Here is a 17957-nt window from a genome sequence, read left to right on the forward strand (position 1 = left end):
GATGGATAAATAAATTATGGAGAAATATTAAAAATTACAAATAAACTGTTGGGGCAGAAGGGAAAAATATTCTTCATATAGGAAATTATAACGGTGAAATTTAAACTACTGCATCAATAGTAAAAAATCTGGATTTACATTTTTCTCTTGAACATTTATTTATATAAACCAATCACAATTCTAGTTTTATTTTATACGTTTTAACAGAAGATTGCACAATAATGATGCGTAGTTCCAGAACGATTCGTTCAAAATCTGAAAGTATCGAATATCTGAAAGGAAACGGATTACCTTAAATTAAGATGGATTCAATCAGAGGGATAAAAAGACGGATTCGTTCAGTGTAGCTGACGGGTTAGGTCATTAGATTCGATTGATGGAACCAGACGTCGGAACCAAACAACAGGCGAGTGGACCCAGTGGATTGATTGATATGGATAGAAGCGGACAAAAGCATTACTTCAGAAAAGGAAGACAACACTGGATGACGAAGCAGCATTTAATGATCCTATTGGCATGTCTAAAAACAACTGACCTTCCTTCTTCCTTTTAGTGTCCTTTCTTTGCATATTACATGAAGAGCTAGAAATTAGGGAGAAGTGGAACTTCCTGCCGATGTTTTGAAACCCCTCCTTGTGTACGTCAACTTACCCACTTTTCCTTCCAAAATCAACTTTGTAATAACTTTTCAGTTGATAAATGGTATGCCTAGTTTCACTGAAAGGAGAAGTCATACGAGAATTTGGAATTACTCAATTCATCGGAATCAAATCGGATAGAGAAAGAAAAGAATCATTGTTTGGAATGAACTGAAAAGAATCGATTCCAGAAAAACAAACAAGTTGTCCATCACTATAACACACTGTACCAAATAAAACAAATTATAATTAAAATTGCCAGAAGGGAGACTTACAAGTGATTTGTCTTTCAACCTTCTTCGAACTTCTGAGCAAATATAAAACTCCCAAGGCCAACTCGGCTTTTGAACTTTAAGAACATTATACTTGTCTTTATCGTGACCTCCAAGATAAACTTTGGCGTATGCTCCTTCACCTATACATTTTTGGAGAATATATTGATCTTCACCTACGAAGAAATTAAGTAAATAAGATTATTTAGTTAATCTACGTATAATAAAAAACATTATGATTTTAGCAAATAAAGTATTCTCAACTTCAGATTGCATCTTACCCAACTAGGCATAAATGTATTAATAAATGGAGGAAACAACCGATTTTTAACACATCAACTCTTCTATAGGTGCGAATTCAATAATACATAGAGTGAAAAAGTGCATGACTGGACCGGAACTCGGTCCTGGGATCTTCGGTGTACCGTGCCGATGCGTTTACCACTACGCTACTAAGTCCGCTTCGAGAACGGCCATACATTCTCTCACTCTTGAAGTCGGTGTTCTTTCACTCAGACCACATGCTTTGTACCACACTTCCTGTTGTGCTTGGCCAATCCAGTGTTCATATTCAGTGCAACTCTGACGGTTATGTTATCTTCCATTCATTATTATTCAAAACTTTCTTAATTGTTTGAGAAACTTTGAGTCAAGTGAAGGGTTCATACAGGAAGTAAACGAGCAGTAGCGGCTCGATACCATAATCTGAGGTAGTTCCGCACAGTTTGTTTTTTGTACATAGGTATATTAAATTTCCCGTTTGCAGTAATTAATTATAAAATATACAACCACCACTATAATTTTTTAGCACTCTAATCTTATAAATGACAATTATAATTGAAAATACAACTTCACTGTATGATGCAACCAAAACACTATTGTTTTGATTATTGGGTGTCAGTAGCGTATTTAGGATTTTGTTTGGGGAGGAGCTATACACAGCATATGAATAAGCACTTAATTTTTCCTTTTGGATGCCTGTAAATTTAATGAATTTCGGGGGAGCTTCAGTCCGATAGCTGCCTCCTAAATACGCCATTGTTGCGTACAACAAACTTTAAAAATACCATATCCATATCGTAAGAACCATACTGTTTTCAGATACCATAAAAATTTCGGATTCACGTAATGTCTACAGGCAGAAATTCCTACTACTGAATTATAGATATTTTATCGTTTGTAAATGAAGTCCATCCGATGTGCCTTCTGCTGTACAAAATGCCCTATTACTCTATCATTAAAGTTCGGCATGGTGGATATGAAAATCACGCTCGATTGATAAGGCAGCCAAAGCACTGAGTCTTTCCTGGCATATTGTGGCATTGAGTCTTTCCTGGCAATTAGATAAGTAACGTTCTGCTTCAGTTACTGTCATTAGGGTAGTTAGAAGAATTTCCAAGAGTTTTGTGCTTTCCTAAAAAATTGTCACACAAATTGTGTTTGTTCAGAAAATTTGCACAAACTCGAACATGGAATACTATTATTTTCAAAGCGCACAACAATTACACTGAAGACCTTTATCAAAAGCAAGAGAACGGCGTCTCATGTGTACTGTACATCACGTCGTGTGTCCTCGGCTTCTTCGGAAGTATTCGTGAGTTCTGAGCTGCTAGAAGTGCAGCTCTAGTAAACCCTATCTAACAAAAAAGGAAAACGTAATACAGTGCGGCTGGTGAATATTTTGGTCTCAGTGTTAAAGCATAGGGCAATCCGTGCACAGCTCTTGCAATATTATTAAGCTTCAGAAGGTGTTTCCAGTAATTCTACGCTATGTAGCATATTCAGCAGTACAATTTCAGGACACTGTTAGACCAAATATCATCAGTACATGTTATTAGCTTGATTAAATTAAACACAATTCAACTCAATTAAAAATATGTTTATTCCACTAAAATAACTGGTAGTTCTGCAGCTCTGCAGCACTTATAGACAAGCCGCCCCTGTAAACGAGTATTTTAAAAGTTTCGAAGAAACTAATTTAGCAACGGAATCATGAAGCTGGAGAAATGTTGGGGCAAGTGTGTTGAACTTCGAGGGAACTATGTCGAAAGATAAAGTACGTTACAAAACTTAAATCGTTTTCTTTAATATCAAATGAAGTTATTTATAAAACCATCCTCGTGAGAGAAGTTTTCTCCAATTATATTTGTCTTCTGTTAACTTAAATTACAAACCCATTCTTCTTAAACGCTCTTACGAAGGTTGAAATTATAAATGTTTACTTATTTCCCTATCTCCTTTTTCATGTTTTTCAAAAAATTATAAACCTTAAACAATCTTACATTTTTCTCTTGTATATATATATTTTTTTTAATATTCACAAATTATTCTGTAATAAAACAGTCAGTGTTTGCGATGTGTTGTTTATTGTTGATTAGTTCAACAATTTATGACGTCACAACTGATCTGAAGACAAATTTCTTAACAAGAAAATAATACCTATATTATTTGTTGACAATATTAACTATAATTGTGCTCTAAGTATTTTCGTACGTTGCTTTTGAATGGCAGGTGGGAAACATCTAATCAATAAGTGTTAAATAATTGATGATTTGGAATGTGTAACGACTGCTCAGCAAAATTTCTAAACCTTGGGCAAGGGCTAACAGCTTCATTTGCTTCAAGGATGTAATGAACCCGTTTGGTCTCCATTACAGAATAAGATTATTTTTCCTTTAATACGCCCTTATTGTTTATCTTTACCATTACCAAAAGTTTATTATTAGTTATTGTTAGTATTGCATTTATGCTATTATTTTTGTTTATATCGTTGTATAAGTTAATGTTGGATTATAATTAATCTGCGCCATCGGTGTACTGGCGTTAATGTCCGCGAAATTATAGCCAGTTATCTTCTTTTTCCTCTGTTAAATTGATATTTTCTGCTGTTTATGTGTTATTAGTGATTGAAATAAAAAATAGGTGTGTGTATATAGTAATGTCGTTCAGAAGGAAAGAAAACTTAAATATGTCATACTAGATCCAATAGTCCGGAATCCATGAGGATTTCGTAACTGGATTATCTTCTCTCTCCTGTTTATAAATAACATCAGGGAAAATAATATATTTTTGGTTCATCACACATAACAAATCGGATGCCTGTACACTTGTTTAATACATTACTGTGCTTGCCATATTGAATGAATCAATTTGCTTCCTGTACTAAATGATCATCCTTCTGTTGTTACGCGACGAAGTTAGTATAAATATAATATAAATGTGTATTGGTGTATGTATATGATGAAACACAATGATTTAAAGGATTAATTGATGACATATACTGAAAAAATACTGATTATATGTATTGGTGAATGACTCATATCGAGAACAGGAATGCTGTTATGTAACTTAAATGTTAATGTGGAGAGATTTGGAGACATGTATAAATGTTTACAACATTATGATCATACTGGTATAACCGTGTTAACTGTAGCCGATGTGATGAGACAATAGTTTGCTATATACAGTGACGGTAATAAAAGCAGCCCAATAATCCGTGGTTGTATTTGATTTCCATCTTTATCTTATGGAACGAACTATGTATTCATTCCTGATGTACTTTATTCAATTCTAGTTTCCTGTTTCCATTCCTTGTTAGCCTGTCCTACGTTGGCAACGAACCAGCTCTCGGAAGTCCGATGTTCTACTGTTAACCGAGCGATATTTCTAGCTGATTGTACAATAAGCAACACATATTGTGGGATTGCCTGCACCGTACCAGAACGGCGGAAGAAAGGACACTACAAGGACAGGATACATCCTGAAACTAATTTACACCGGTCTTAGTAAACTTTATTTAAAATATTTTATTTAATAAAGAACTAGAAAATTACGCAAACAAATTGTACATTCTTTTTCGATTTCATACTCTGCAAGATACGTAAGAAAATGTAAGATATTGATAAACAGTTTTGAAGAAAATACTTTTCTTGGTATTAATGGTTTACCAGGTTTTAACTAGTGCTGTCGAAATCGGTTTTTGAAAAAAAGTGAAATTTCACAAAACCGAAATGTCGGTTTCGAAAACCGCATTTGCGGTTTCGATTTTCAGAAAACCGGTTTTCTCAAAAAACACAAAAATTCGACAGCACTAATATCAAGTAACGACGTGAAAACAGCAAAGATTATTTCTCCAATTCGGCTCTTAGTTGCCAGATGGAGGGAAATTTCCCTCGGCGTAGGGAAAAAATGCTCAAAGTTTGCAGAGGGGAAAGAAGGTATTTTTTCTTAAAATGTCTTAAAGTGTAGGGAAATTCTTGTTGAGTATACGTTTACAATTGGCAGAATAAAAAAATAAGTTGCAATTTCTCACAAAGAGGCACGGCTATCGTTATTGGGAAGTAAAAAGATACAGAATAAAACATAATCGGTGTTTCCTTCACGTATAAACTATTGTAGGTGTCTGGAACTTGTGATAAGAAACCAGTCAACACATGCAAAACCACAACATTCACATTTATCGGAGTGGCAACAAATCAACAATAAAATTGTGTATTGCGATCTAGATTTTTTCTTTCTTTCCATTTTTTTAAAGAAAGGGAGGAGGTGCTTATTTGTTAACAAAAGAAAGAGTGGCAGTACTATTTTTAAAAACAAAGGGAAAGAGTAATAATATAAAAGATCTCAGTCTAAGTAATGAGATTTCAAATTGAATTTCATTAGTTGCATGTGTAGTGATCTTAAATAGGGATAGACTATACCTTATTTTCTATTTAGCTTAGTGTTGCCATATTACACGATTTTAGCGGGTACCACCCGATTTTCAGGTTCTACATAAACATATCTTAATCACGAAAAAACACCCGCTTTTTGGGATTGGAGAAACATCTAAGACGACTTACAAGTAAGGTTTCCCAGGTGATACACGCCGATTTTAATTAAACTTCACAGGTTTGTAGAACAGCAAAAAATAAGCGACACGTATTTTTTTATAGCGGCCCATATGCATATTTAGGCGGTATAATAGGGCTGTCAAATTGGGACAACAAAGCATACTTTATGTAATAGCGCGAAAACGAGAAGAGATAGCCAACTGTTGTAAACGAGCAAGTTGTCATGACACGATAAGCATTTCAATAACACATAGCGCTTCCACGGGGATAACCCACAACATCCGCAAATGGACCAATCAGGGATGAAAAACAGTCACAGAGCTTTATCTATTACGCGGAATCCAAATAACGTAGGTAAGAATAAAGAATGATAAAAAATAAGTGATACGTGTTTTTTCGTTTTTGCAAGATGAGACAAAAAACGTAAATAGATGCATCGTTATCTCAATGTCGAAAGATTGGAGAACTGGGAATATGAAGATGTGAACGCCTGTATGAGAGGCAACCCGTCAATCAGTGTTGTAGAACTGGTTGCAGACACGCCAGAAGAGAGACATTGGCTCAAGGACATTGTAGTGTAAAGAAGCAGAACCAGAAATGCAGCGAAAACTGGGTATTACCTGCGAGTGTATGTCTACGTCAAACACGGAAGCCCTACAGTGTGGAAGTGGGGGCACAGTTGTGTTTTGAAACTAATAGACGGCCGGTTGATGGCGAACGTTTGTGCATCCTATACGTGGATATACGTGTGTTTGTGTGTATATGCCATGTAAAGATACCGGTAGAAGTCCTGAACATGTGAACCCATGTGATGTGAAGTAGTCAGCATGAGGTGTGTGTAAATGGTATGCTATTGTTTGCAGTGTTGTGAAAATGATGTATGTAAATCCACACAATGTGCTGGATATGTTAATGGACACACACAAAGAAACAAAACGTGTTAACACTGTAAAAACAAAATATGAAATGGAAATAAAGGATATACTTGTTGATGTCCTGGAAAGTTTCTGGAAAGGTTGTAATACCGAAGTGGACGTTAAAGATGATCTGGTATTTATTGATAATGATGTACATGACGTCGCTTCTTCACTCGCGAGTGAAGATCACAGAAAGCAACGAAGACGAAGGATTATCACAATACAACGTCGGTATTGCGGAGAAAGGGAGCACCAGCGAAGCTGTAAACACAGAATATAAAGTGAAGGCAGTTCAGTTTTGGAAAAGTGGAAAGAAGAGGCGTCTGTCGTTTGAAACTGTGAAACATAGGTTCAAGTTCGTCAAAAGTAGGAAAGATCTCTATAAATGGGAAAGACAGTTGCATGACGGTGGAACAAATTATGAAAAAGGGACGCATATTGATGCAATCGTATATGAGAAATTTCATACTGCTAAATGCAAAAATCTTATAATTCATGACACAGACTTACGACGTTGGGCTATAGAAGCTAGTCAAACTGTGGGATTCGACGGGCTTAAACCGTCAAAGAAATGACTATGACAGTTTAAAAGGCGTCATCACATCATATCACGGAAAATTACAAAATATGTCACGTACAATAGTGCAGAACAATCCAAAGGTATACATGATAATGCTAATAGGTTCGTGCAAAGTGTTCGCTCATGTATAAATTCTCATGGCGCGGAGAATGTGTATAATACTGATCAGAGTGGATTCAATTAGGAATTTCATTCGGGTAGATGTCTGGCAATGCGTGGAGAGAAACAGGTCTACGCAAATGTTCAGTCTCTGTCTGCGACGACACACAGTTACACGATACAGCCAATCGTATCTGCCAATGGAAAGCTACTGTCGCCTATGCTCATCGTCTAGAAAGAACCTCAGAGAAAGTTCGGGCCACGGGTACAACAGACAATGCTTCGACCAGAAATCTTGCTGATTTGTGCATCGACATCCGGCAAAGTAACCAAAGAAATAATCAAATTATGGTTTCAGCCTGCGTACCTTCCACAAGTTGGTGACCGGAAGTTCTATTAGGCTCATGTCCGATTTCAATAAGAATCATTTGTATGACGAATATTTACTACAATTGCTTATATTCGTTCCATACAATATTCGACATTACGCTACATTCTGTTAAATAGCAGCCGGCTATGGTTCAACATACAGCATGTTACCGAAAATAGTGCTTGTGTAACATATTCATGTGTTTTGGTTTAAATGCATGCTCATATGCATGTGACTATGAATTGTCTATTTTTGTCAACCTGTTCAATTGTGTTCAACATGTTGTTTAGTATCCCGCAAAGGGCGTATTTATCCCTACAACGGGCTTGTTGCAAAACAATATCAATGTTTGTATTACTACCCTATACGGCCGATTCTTACAGGAAAGGCTTGATTTCGTTTACTGCTGGGCGGCTTTTGAATTACTGATTATGAGCATTGAACTGTTCGCAATCACTAACTACTAATAGATATAACATATAAACCATTGAACAACAAGACCAGGTTTGGTATTTCTCTCTCGAGCAGGATTCTACCTGTCACCTGCAACCAGTTTTACAACACTGACAGGTTGCCTAGGCGTTCACATCTTCATATTCCCAGTTCTCCAATCTTTCGACATTGAGATAACGATGCATCTATTTACGTTTTTTGTCTCATCTTGCAAAAACGAAAAAACACGTATCACTTATTTTTTATCATTCTTTATTCTTACCTACGTTATTTGGATTCCGCGTAATAGATAAAGCTCTGTGACTGTTTTTCATCCCTGATTGGTCCATTTGCGGATGTTGTGGGTTATCCCCGTGGAAGCGCTATGTGTTATTGAAATGCTTATCGTGTCATGACAACTTGCTCGTTTACAACAGTTGGCTATCTCTTCTCGTTTTCGCGCTATTACATAAAGTATGCTTTGTTGTCCCAATTTGACAGCCCTATTATACCGCCTAAATATGCATATGGGCCGCTATAAAAAATTACGTGTCGCTTATTTTTTGCTGTTCTACAAACCTGTGAAGTTTGATTAAAATCGGCGTGTATCACCTGGGAAACCTTACTTGTTAGTTGATAAAGTGTTGGTATATTCAACGTAAACCGCTACACCTCTGACAGCCTCAATCGCGATTGAGTTAAATTTGGACTCGCGCTCAGGCTCAGGCTGTGGGCTATCTGAGCAGTGCGCGTGTGCAGGGTCATTTGCTAATAAGAGATCTGCTCTAATGCACAATGATTTTCTTTGAGTAGTTCATGTGTTTTTAATGTAATGTATTGGAGGTTATATACGAATGAATATTCGTTTGTAGATGTTGTGACAAATATACTTGAATTATTCATGCCTTCATAAGCTACAAGAATGCCGAACGACAATTTCAAGTGTAACTTTAAAGACTCTTATAGAAGCGAATTGACGTTTGTTAGCCAGATCAGAACTCAGTTTGAAGCAAAATGTACACTGGAAAACTCAGTTTCGGTTGAAAAGTAGGCTGCAGGGAAGCAAACTGGACCCCACCTAATTTTTTATATATTTTGTAAATGAGACCACGAGGAAAACGAATCTGAAGGAATTTTGACATTCCGAATTTCGTAACTCGAGATATTCGAACATAAAGTGATCAAGGAAGCAAATTGGACCCCACCTGACTTTTATATATTTTGTAAACTAGACCACGAGGAACACGAATCTGAAGGAATTTTGACATTCCGAATTTCGGAACTCGAGATATTAAAACTTAAAATTTAATATAGACGCTATGTATCTATATGAAAAAACAATATTTTCTATACGAAACACATTATGTCCTGTGAGATATACTGGTATAAAGGTAACCAAGAAAGTTCTGTCGCTTTTTGTGGAGGTCTGTGTTCAATTGGCCTTCACACCGTGAGTCGAATGCGAATGGAGATAAAGCGAAGGTCAGTTGTTGGTGTGGGTAGGGGAGAGGGGGGGGCATTGGTACGATTTTTACTTACCCGAGATTTTAGAAGATATCGTCAGTTTGAGAAACATGAATTTTTTTCCTGCTTAAACTGTGATTCTTTAGCTACATATACAATGTACGATATTGTTTCTACTAATGTCCCACTTGGAGTAAATTACATTTTACGAAAGGTCTGCAATCTGTACCAATCTTCCCCATGTAGGGGCAGATTGGTACGAGCAAAGTGAAATATCACAGACTTTTTGATAATAGAAATAACGTGATTTTTTTAAATTTTATTTTTCCATGAAATATTTTGAGATATAATATTCTATTAAACTTCCACATACTCAACTATTTTAACAATAGATTTAAAAACCTACAGCAGAAAAATGCAAAATAAAAACATGTTTTATAAAAAAGACTGTGAAGATTTGTAAGAAAGTTTAGTAATTCAACAGATCTAGTTCAACCTGTTACAAAAAAGTAAAAAATAAAATAAAAATAAAAAGTCCAATGCTTGCTTGTGTTCTTATCAAAATTTAAAAGTTCCGCAAGCTATTTACAAAGATAAAAACGTACTATAAATGAGGTTCTCTCTCTATAAGGAAAAATAAAAGTAAATAATCGAACGGCTACCTACAGTTTACAAAATTTTGAAATCTTTCATATCTCAACTACAAACTGGAAAAGATGTTATACTTTTGGTTTGAGCGTACCTCTTGTCTCCAAAGTAGGAGGAGCTTTGTTATTTTAAAGGTAACCAAGAAAGTTCTGGCGCTTTTTCACCCACAATCTTCGAACTTCGACATATCATCTAAGACTACCTGGAAGATAAAAAATAGTTCCATCAGCATCGACGACCTTCTTCCAACGTTCTCAAAGGCCATAGATCCCATCGCGGTAGAACAGGTGATAATCGGATGGAGCAAGTTCGGGGAGTATGATGGATGCAGTAGTGTTTCCCATCTAAGGCGTATGAATGGTGTCCTTGTCATCCTAGCCACGTGGGGCTTCACGCTGTCCTGTAACAGGAGGACCGCTTTGCGATTCAGATGTGCTGGCTCCAGAGTTTTGATTTGTTCTTGAACACGGCTCAACTGCTGACAGTACACAGTTGCATTAATGCTCTGACAAGCTCGTAGCAGTTCCCGGTGCACGATGCCACGAGCATTGCACCAAACAACACACAGGAGGACCTTCTTTTGGTGCAGTGCTGGTTTCGGCTGTTTTGGAACCGGTTCGCCTGATGCTAACCAATGATGACGGCGCCGTGGAGGTTCGTACAGGACCCACTTCTCACCAAATGGCAACAGCCTGTCCAGAAATAACTCCTTCCTCAGACAAGACAGCAAAGAAACACAGGTATCTGCTCGTGTTGCCTTCTGGCCCGGATTAAATCATGTGGAACCCATCGACCCAACTTGTAGTGCTTCCCAAGTTGATGGAGTTGCTGCCGAATGGTTCCTTCACTCAAACTGAATTGTAGTCTCAGTTCCTTACATGTCTGGCCACTGTTCGCCTTAATTGCTGCCTGAAGATCTTCATTTTGTACATGTGTTGGTCTTCCGGCACGTGGTGCGTCTTCCAATGTTTCGTCACCGTCTTTAAACTTGTTAAACCGCCGTTGCACTATCCGCGTAGTCACGACATCCTCACCAAAGGCATATAATATATTTTCTCTTGCTACAGCGGCGTTTGAACCCATTTTGAACTCGTACACTATACTCGCCCTTACGGCTGTCTGTGGAGGTCCCATTTTCACTTTGTCATTACGCAAGTTCACTGTGTAACTGAATTGCCACAATCAGGTAGTATGTTGGTATATGCACACAAACAACTGATCGTAGCCTTATCTCCATTCGCATTCAACTGACGGTGTGAGGGCCAATTGAACAAAGACCTCCACAAAAAGTGACCTTTCTTGGTTACCTTTATAATATTAAAGTTTCAAGAACTTCGCCTAATAACTATAAAAAAAAAGTTACTGAAATTCGAATATGACGCTTACTATACGCTTGCTTTTAGCGTCCATGTACAAATATATATATTTGAGGTTGATTTTGTTAGACATGTGCCTATTAAAATGACTCGCATGTTATGACCTGGGGGGAAGAATCTTCATATTTTTGCTATCATGGCTCCTAAACAGTAGCGAATCTAGCCCGAAACCGGGGGGCCCAGGCCCCCCACTTTTTAAAAGAAACTATTATTTATATATTTTTGAAAGTGTATAGTAAACTCATGATATACCTATCATAGTCTGGTGTCTGGCTACCCCCCCCCCCCCTGTTTTTACCTTCTTGATCCGCTTCTGCTCTTAAATGGTTAAACAATTTTCCATTCAAAAGTTTTTTATATCGGCTATACCTATAGTTCCGGAAGGTCGGAAATATAATAATAGGAAAGTTTTCCATATTATTTCGGTTAATTTATTTTTATGCTTTGGTTATGGAATCAAGCGATCACACAAGAGATATCCTATATCATTAGTAACTTTTCCTACTTGATGTTAATCACAATGAAAACTGTGATACATGGGAAATGCACAAATAGTAGTCTACCTTTATAATTACAAATGGAAGGGGTAGATTGGTACAGAGCAGTGGGGGCACATTGGTCCGTACCAATCCACCCCACATGCATGTGTACTAATGTGCCCCAACCGAACTTCAGAATCATTAATTCCTATAACTGAAAAATTATTCCACGCAGGGCAATTGAACATAAATGAAATTATTTGTAAAGAATTACACTTTCATGCAACATACGTAAGTTTTCAAAAATCCAGTGCTTATTATAAATATAAGCTTACAAAACATAACTGAAAACTTACTTTTGCTTTAAGAAATCAATTTTTTTTTCTGCACAGACAAAAGAACGCTGTGATCATCCATCAACTGTGCTCCACGATGTTCGTTTGTCACCAATGTTGTCAACACCAAACTGTTGTCTATTTACTTTTTCACAGTGGAAAAAATATCTACCTTGTACCTATGTGCCCCGTGTACCAATGTCCACCCCCTGTCTCCTATATCCAACATTCTACCTGGTTGTGGTAGTTCAGTTACAACGTGAACTTGTGTAAGGACAGAGTGAATATGAAACCTCCACAGAGTGTCATAAGGCCGTGTATGCTGTACGAGTTCAAACTTGGGTCAAACGCCACTGCAGCGGGGCGGAAGATATCTCAGGCCTTTCGTGAGGATGTCGTGATTACGCAGACAGTGCAAGGGTGGTTTAACAAGTTTAAGAACGGTGACGAAACACTCACGAAAGACGCACCACGTGCCGGAAGACCAACACATGTGCAAAATGAAGATCTTCAGGTAGCAATTGAGGCGAACAGTGAACAGACATGTGAGAAACTGGGGCTAACATTCAATGTGACTGGAGAAACCATTCGGCAGCACCTCGATCAACTTGGGAAGTACTACAAGTTGGGTCTATGGGTCCCACATGATTTGACTCCGGACCAGAAGGCTACGCGAGCAGACACCTGTGTTTCTTTGCTGTCTCGTCTGAGGAAGGAGCCATTTCTGGACAGGATGTTGACATTGATGAGAAGTGAGTCATGTACGAAGCTCCACGGCGTCATCATCATTGGTTAAAATCCCATAAACCAGTTCCAAAACAGCTGAAATTAGCAATGCAGCAGAAAGTCCTCCTGTGTGTTTGGTGGACTGCTCGCGACATCGTGCATCGGGAACTGCTACCGGCTAGTCAGCAGTTGAGCCGTGTTCAAGAAAAACCCAAACCACTGGAGCCAGCGCTTCTCAATCACTAAGGGGTTCTCCCGTTACGGGACAACGCTAACCCCCACATGGCTAGAATGACCCGGGACAGCATCCTACGCCTTGGATGGAAAACACTATTGCATCCGCCATACGCCCCGGACATTGCACCGTCCGATTATCACCTATTCCATTCCTTGGAACTCACCTTAGAGGATTCCAGTTCAACTCCGTAGTAACTTTAGAGGTGCAAAATTCACTTGATACCTTGTTCGCTTCACGGCAAACCAAGTTCTACCGCGAAGGAATCCATGCTTATCCCGAACGTTGGCAGAAGGTCGTTGATACTGATGGGTACTTACCTCGTATTATTGATCTTCCGGGTACGTCTTAGGTGGCATATCGATGCTCTAAGGTGATAGGTCAAAAAGCGACAGAACTTTCTTTGTTACTTTTATACATGCTATATAAAACTGCTGTATAAGTTCTAGTATCTCGAGTTCGGAAATTCGGAATGTCAAAATTCCTTCACATTCGTGTTCGTCGTAGTCTAACAAAATATATGAAAATCAGGTGAGATCCAGTTTGCTTCCCCGCAGCCGAAAAGAAAAGTACATTGGAATTGTCATTAAAGAAATAACTAAAATAATAATAATAATAATAATAATAATAATAATGATAATAATGATAAAAGTGCGAAGGATTCCAGGTCAGTATTTGTAACACACAAGTTCACATCAGTACTTACGGTTCAGAACCCCCCACTTTCCTGATTTTAAAATATGGCAATCCTAATTTAGGTGTGACTTGTACAACCATCGAACTATACCTTTCGCACAGTGCTGCACATATTACCATAAGTCTTGGAGCAAATAAAAAAAAAAAAAGTTAAAACACACATCTAAATCAATACAATTGTCTTGATTGATAGATACTTTCACAATTGTTAAAAAGTGTAACTAAAAACAGCAAACATTGCTTCTGCTTTGAAAAGGACAAACATGGTTTCGCTTATAAAACCGCAAACACGGTTTCGGGCGGTTTTCGCATTCGAAAACAGTTTTTGTGGTTTCCGTTTGGAAATCCGCTTTTGCGGTTTCGGTTTTTAAAACCGCATTTCCGGATTCGGTTTCGAAAACCGCATTTGCGGTTTCAGTTTTGAAAACCGCAAATGTCACAAAAATTCGACAGCACTACTTTTAACCGCCCACCTCCTTCAACAAGATACTATGAATAAATAACATTATATCAATACATGTATACAAAAGACACGAGTATCTTCAAACGAAATGAACTCGGGAATTTGACTCGTCCCGTGACGAAGTTCTGTGTACACCACTGCTTAGAATTGTCACCTGTATTCTGACAAATGCAATATTTGTTGAGTCAATATTATTTTATATATATATATATATATATATATATATATATATATATATATATATATCCCTCCCCGCTCACAAATATATCTTGTTAGCTTAGAATTTGGATGGCTACCACTCATTTCAGGGAAAAAATAATGTACTTCAATAAAAATATCAATATTTCTTTAGTGAGTAGGGGATTTATTTGTTAAAAATTCCACTGAGAACACAATCCGGAATTATGCATACCTGAAAGAGCTCAATCAGATATACTCGTCTAAGAAAATTTAAAACACGCACCATTGTAGAACCCTCAACAAAAGGAAAACGATAAAAACAATGTATGGCTGAATATCAAAGTATTATCCCAATATTTACTTGGGCGAATAAAGACATATCAAAACTGGAATTCCAATCAATTCGAAGAGATGCAGTCTAATGCTAACACACCGACTTCTGAGCCGTAAGACCTACGATTCCTGTTCTGGCTAGTGTTTTAAATGGGTTGAACCAACTACATGCACTATACTGTTCTGCCATCTAGTTATTTGATGTTCTTATCCTCTCTATTAGTATACACAGCAAAGTTAGGGTCAATAAACATTCATTTACTTACTCCATTCTAATCGACTTCATTATCGCCTGACGATTGATACAGTGAAGTATAAAATTCAATAATAACTAAGATTATTGCTCCCATGCAATAAGTGGTTCTTACTTATTTTATATTGATTCTAGTCAGTCACTTAAGACTTTCTTATTCAGCACACACGAATTGAATATTTTAAAGGAAAAGACGAGAATTTACAAAATATTCTATATTTACTTCAAATAATTGTGTATTACGTTCCAGTGCTTTGAAAATTCAACTTACCTAGGCAAACAGTTCCTGGTACTTTGATCCTTGGCAATTTTTGGTTTATTTCAACATAGTTCTCACATGTGCTTAGGGAAGATTTATGTTTATCCCAAAACTTGGAAACCAAGTCATGATCAAAGGGATCAATATCCTCTGCAATGTGAAAACCAGACAACCCTCGACTGAGATTTTCTGTTGTCTGTCTGCAATGGATATTCGTTTCTTTCTGACAACCCTGGTCCTCTTCATCTGCTTCATCAGCAATAACACGAAAACTATCTTCCAATAATGGATCTTCTTTTATTTGATCGATATGTGAAGCTTGATGTAACATAGAAATTCTTGAATGAAATACACTGATAGCACTAGCACTTGATGAACTGCTTGATTTGTATTCTTTGGAGTTTTCCATGATTGGTGTTAGTTTTCCTCCCACGCTTTGGGTCCCATGAGAAACACGGGACACATAAGATGACCCCGTTTGAGAAAAATAGGATTTCGTATTACCTTCAATGGACCTATAAAAATAAAATTTACAATTGAAATATTGTATATTTCCATCCTATCTACCATATTTGCAGCACATTCATTTACAAGGAAATATATTATTAAACCTTGCAGAATTTCAATATCGGAACGGTTCAAAATCATCAATATCGTGTACAATCTAGCTAAGAAATAGTATTAACTTTATTTCTAAAAGAAGTTCAACAGCAGGATTGGAAATACACTTAAAACTGTAACTACCAATCGACAACTAAGCACGAACATGCTATTCGAATATGATTGCATTTGACCTATATTCGTAGGTAGATACTTCTAACATTATTTGCAATATACTGAACAGTGACGTTACAATATGAACAATACACAGAGAGAAAGCTTAATTTTACTTCTACCTGATGGAAACAATTTTAACTATTCCGTAATTTAAAAACAAAGTATCTTTTAAACGTTGATACTACCCTTGCCCTCAGTACGTGACGATGAGAATGAACATATTCTTGTATATCAGAGATAAAAATAAAGAAGTATGGCAAATAGTCAATTGTGCAAGAGTTTCCACTAATTATCATACATTTTACTCTGAAATTACGATCAAAGTTTACGAATAAATCGGAAAAATGAAATGAAATCTTTGAGTTTTACGTTCCACGGTTATGCCGCTTAGGCTAAAGGAGACGGTGATAATGAGAAATGAATGAAGAAAGTGGGAGGAAACGGGAGAACCCCAAGAAAACCAACGAGCACGGTGTTTGTCCACTACAAAGTACACACGGTGCGAGTTGGGATCGAACCAGGGCCCCTACACACCGGAGATGAACGCTCTACCACTAAGCCACCGTGCCCCCACACGAATAAATCGGCATACTAGCTTTTAGTAATAACAGTTAATAGACAAGAGTATCTGTTTCAGTCTTTGTAAGGTACTTATTCGTTATGCCTCCTTTCTCCATTGTTACCGGTCGCTAAGAAAGAGATTCTTGACCACCGGCGACAGTGAAAGATAAGCAGATCTATAGGCAAAATATACTTTGTAAAACAATATCACTCTATCACTATCTAACGCACGAAGGTTTCCTTCGGATCTTTCTCACTTCTTACAATACACATTAGATTTCTCTAGTTAACAAATTCAACTTATTACGAGACGCATCCAGAAAGTAAGTTTCCCACGGGTCCCATAGCTAGGAAACCATATGTTGCGCGAAGCGACTGCGTGTACATGAGAGAGTAAGGTCCTATTGCACACCACTGTTACGGAGTGCCTGTTGATCAAGAAGTTTTGTGTTGAAGCAACTGACCCTAGAGCACAAAGCAAGGCGCACAGGATCATCATTGACATTTTTGCAATGCTGACGATGGATTTCAATCGGTGCTATGCCCTGTGCATTCAAAAACTTTATCACTGCTCGCACTTCACACGCGGCGGGAGCTGGAATAGGAACGCCAATCTTCAATCACTGCCACGACGCTACTGAGAGAATTAGGGAAGTTCTGCTGGCGCATGCGCCATGTTAGGACCTTACTCTCACGTACACGCAGTCTCTTCGCGCAACATACGGTTTTCTAGCTATGGGACGCGTGGGAAACTTTCTTTCTGGATGCGTCTCGTACATGCTAATACAGGTTCTCTCCCCCCTCTCTCTTATATATATATATATATATATATATATATATATATATATATATATATATATATATATATAAGCTGGTTTTATGTATACGTCAAGTGAATTATATGTTGAAGATAATTTACAGGAACTAAGGCAGTTGCAGTTGTATCGAACGTTTGACGTCATGCAGCAAAAAAGCAGTGCGCATTTATGACAGTGTCAGAAGTGTTGCCGTCCAATGATGCACTGTTAGCTG

The 17957-nt window shown here is 37.5% G+C and overlaps 1 protein-coding gene across 3 annotated transcripts in view; it reads right to left on the minus strand.

Annotated features, from left to right (window-relative positions):
• LOC145695197 (mitotic checkpoint serine/threonine-protein kinase BUB1-like) overlaps positions 1–17957 on the minus strand; it is a 186850-nt gene that overhangs the window by 56704 nt on the left and 112189 nt on the right. For all 3 annotated transcript variants that reach the window (XM_081772179.1, XM_081772180.1, XM_081772178.1), the window contains exons 13-14: positions 15600–16102; positions 914–1086 (exon numbers count right to left, since the gene is read on the minus strand). In XM_081772179.1, coding sequence (XP_081628305.1) covers positions 914–1086; positions 15600–16102 — 676 coding nt within the window. The remainder of the gene's footprint in view (positions 1–913; positions 1087–15599; positions 16103–17957) is intronic.

Source organism: Thermobia domestica, chromosome 9 (assembly GCF_964235325.1).
Source record: "Thermobia domestica chromosome 9, izTheDome1.hap1.1, whole genome shotgun sequence".
NCBI classification, from domain to species: domain Eukaryota; kingdom Metazoa; phylum Arthropoda; class Insecta; order Zygentoma; family Lepismatidae; genus Thermobia; species Thermobia domestica.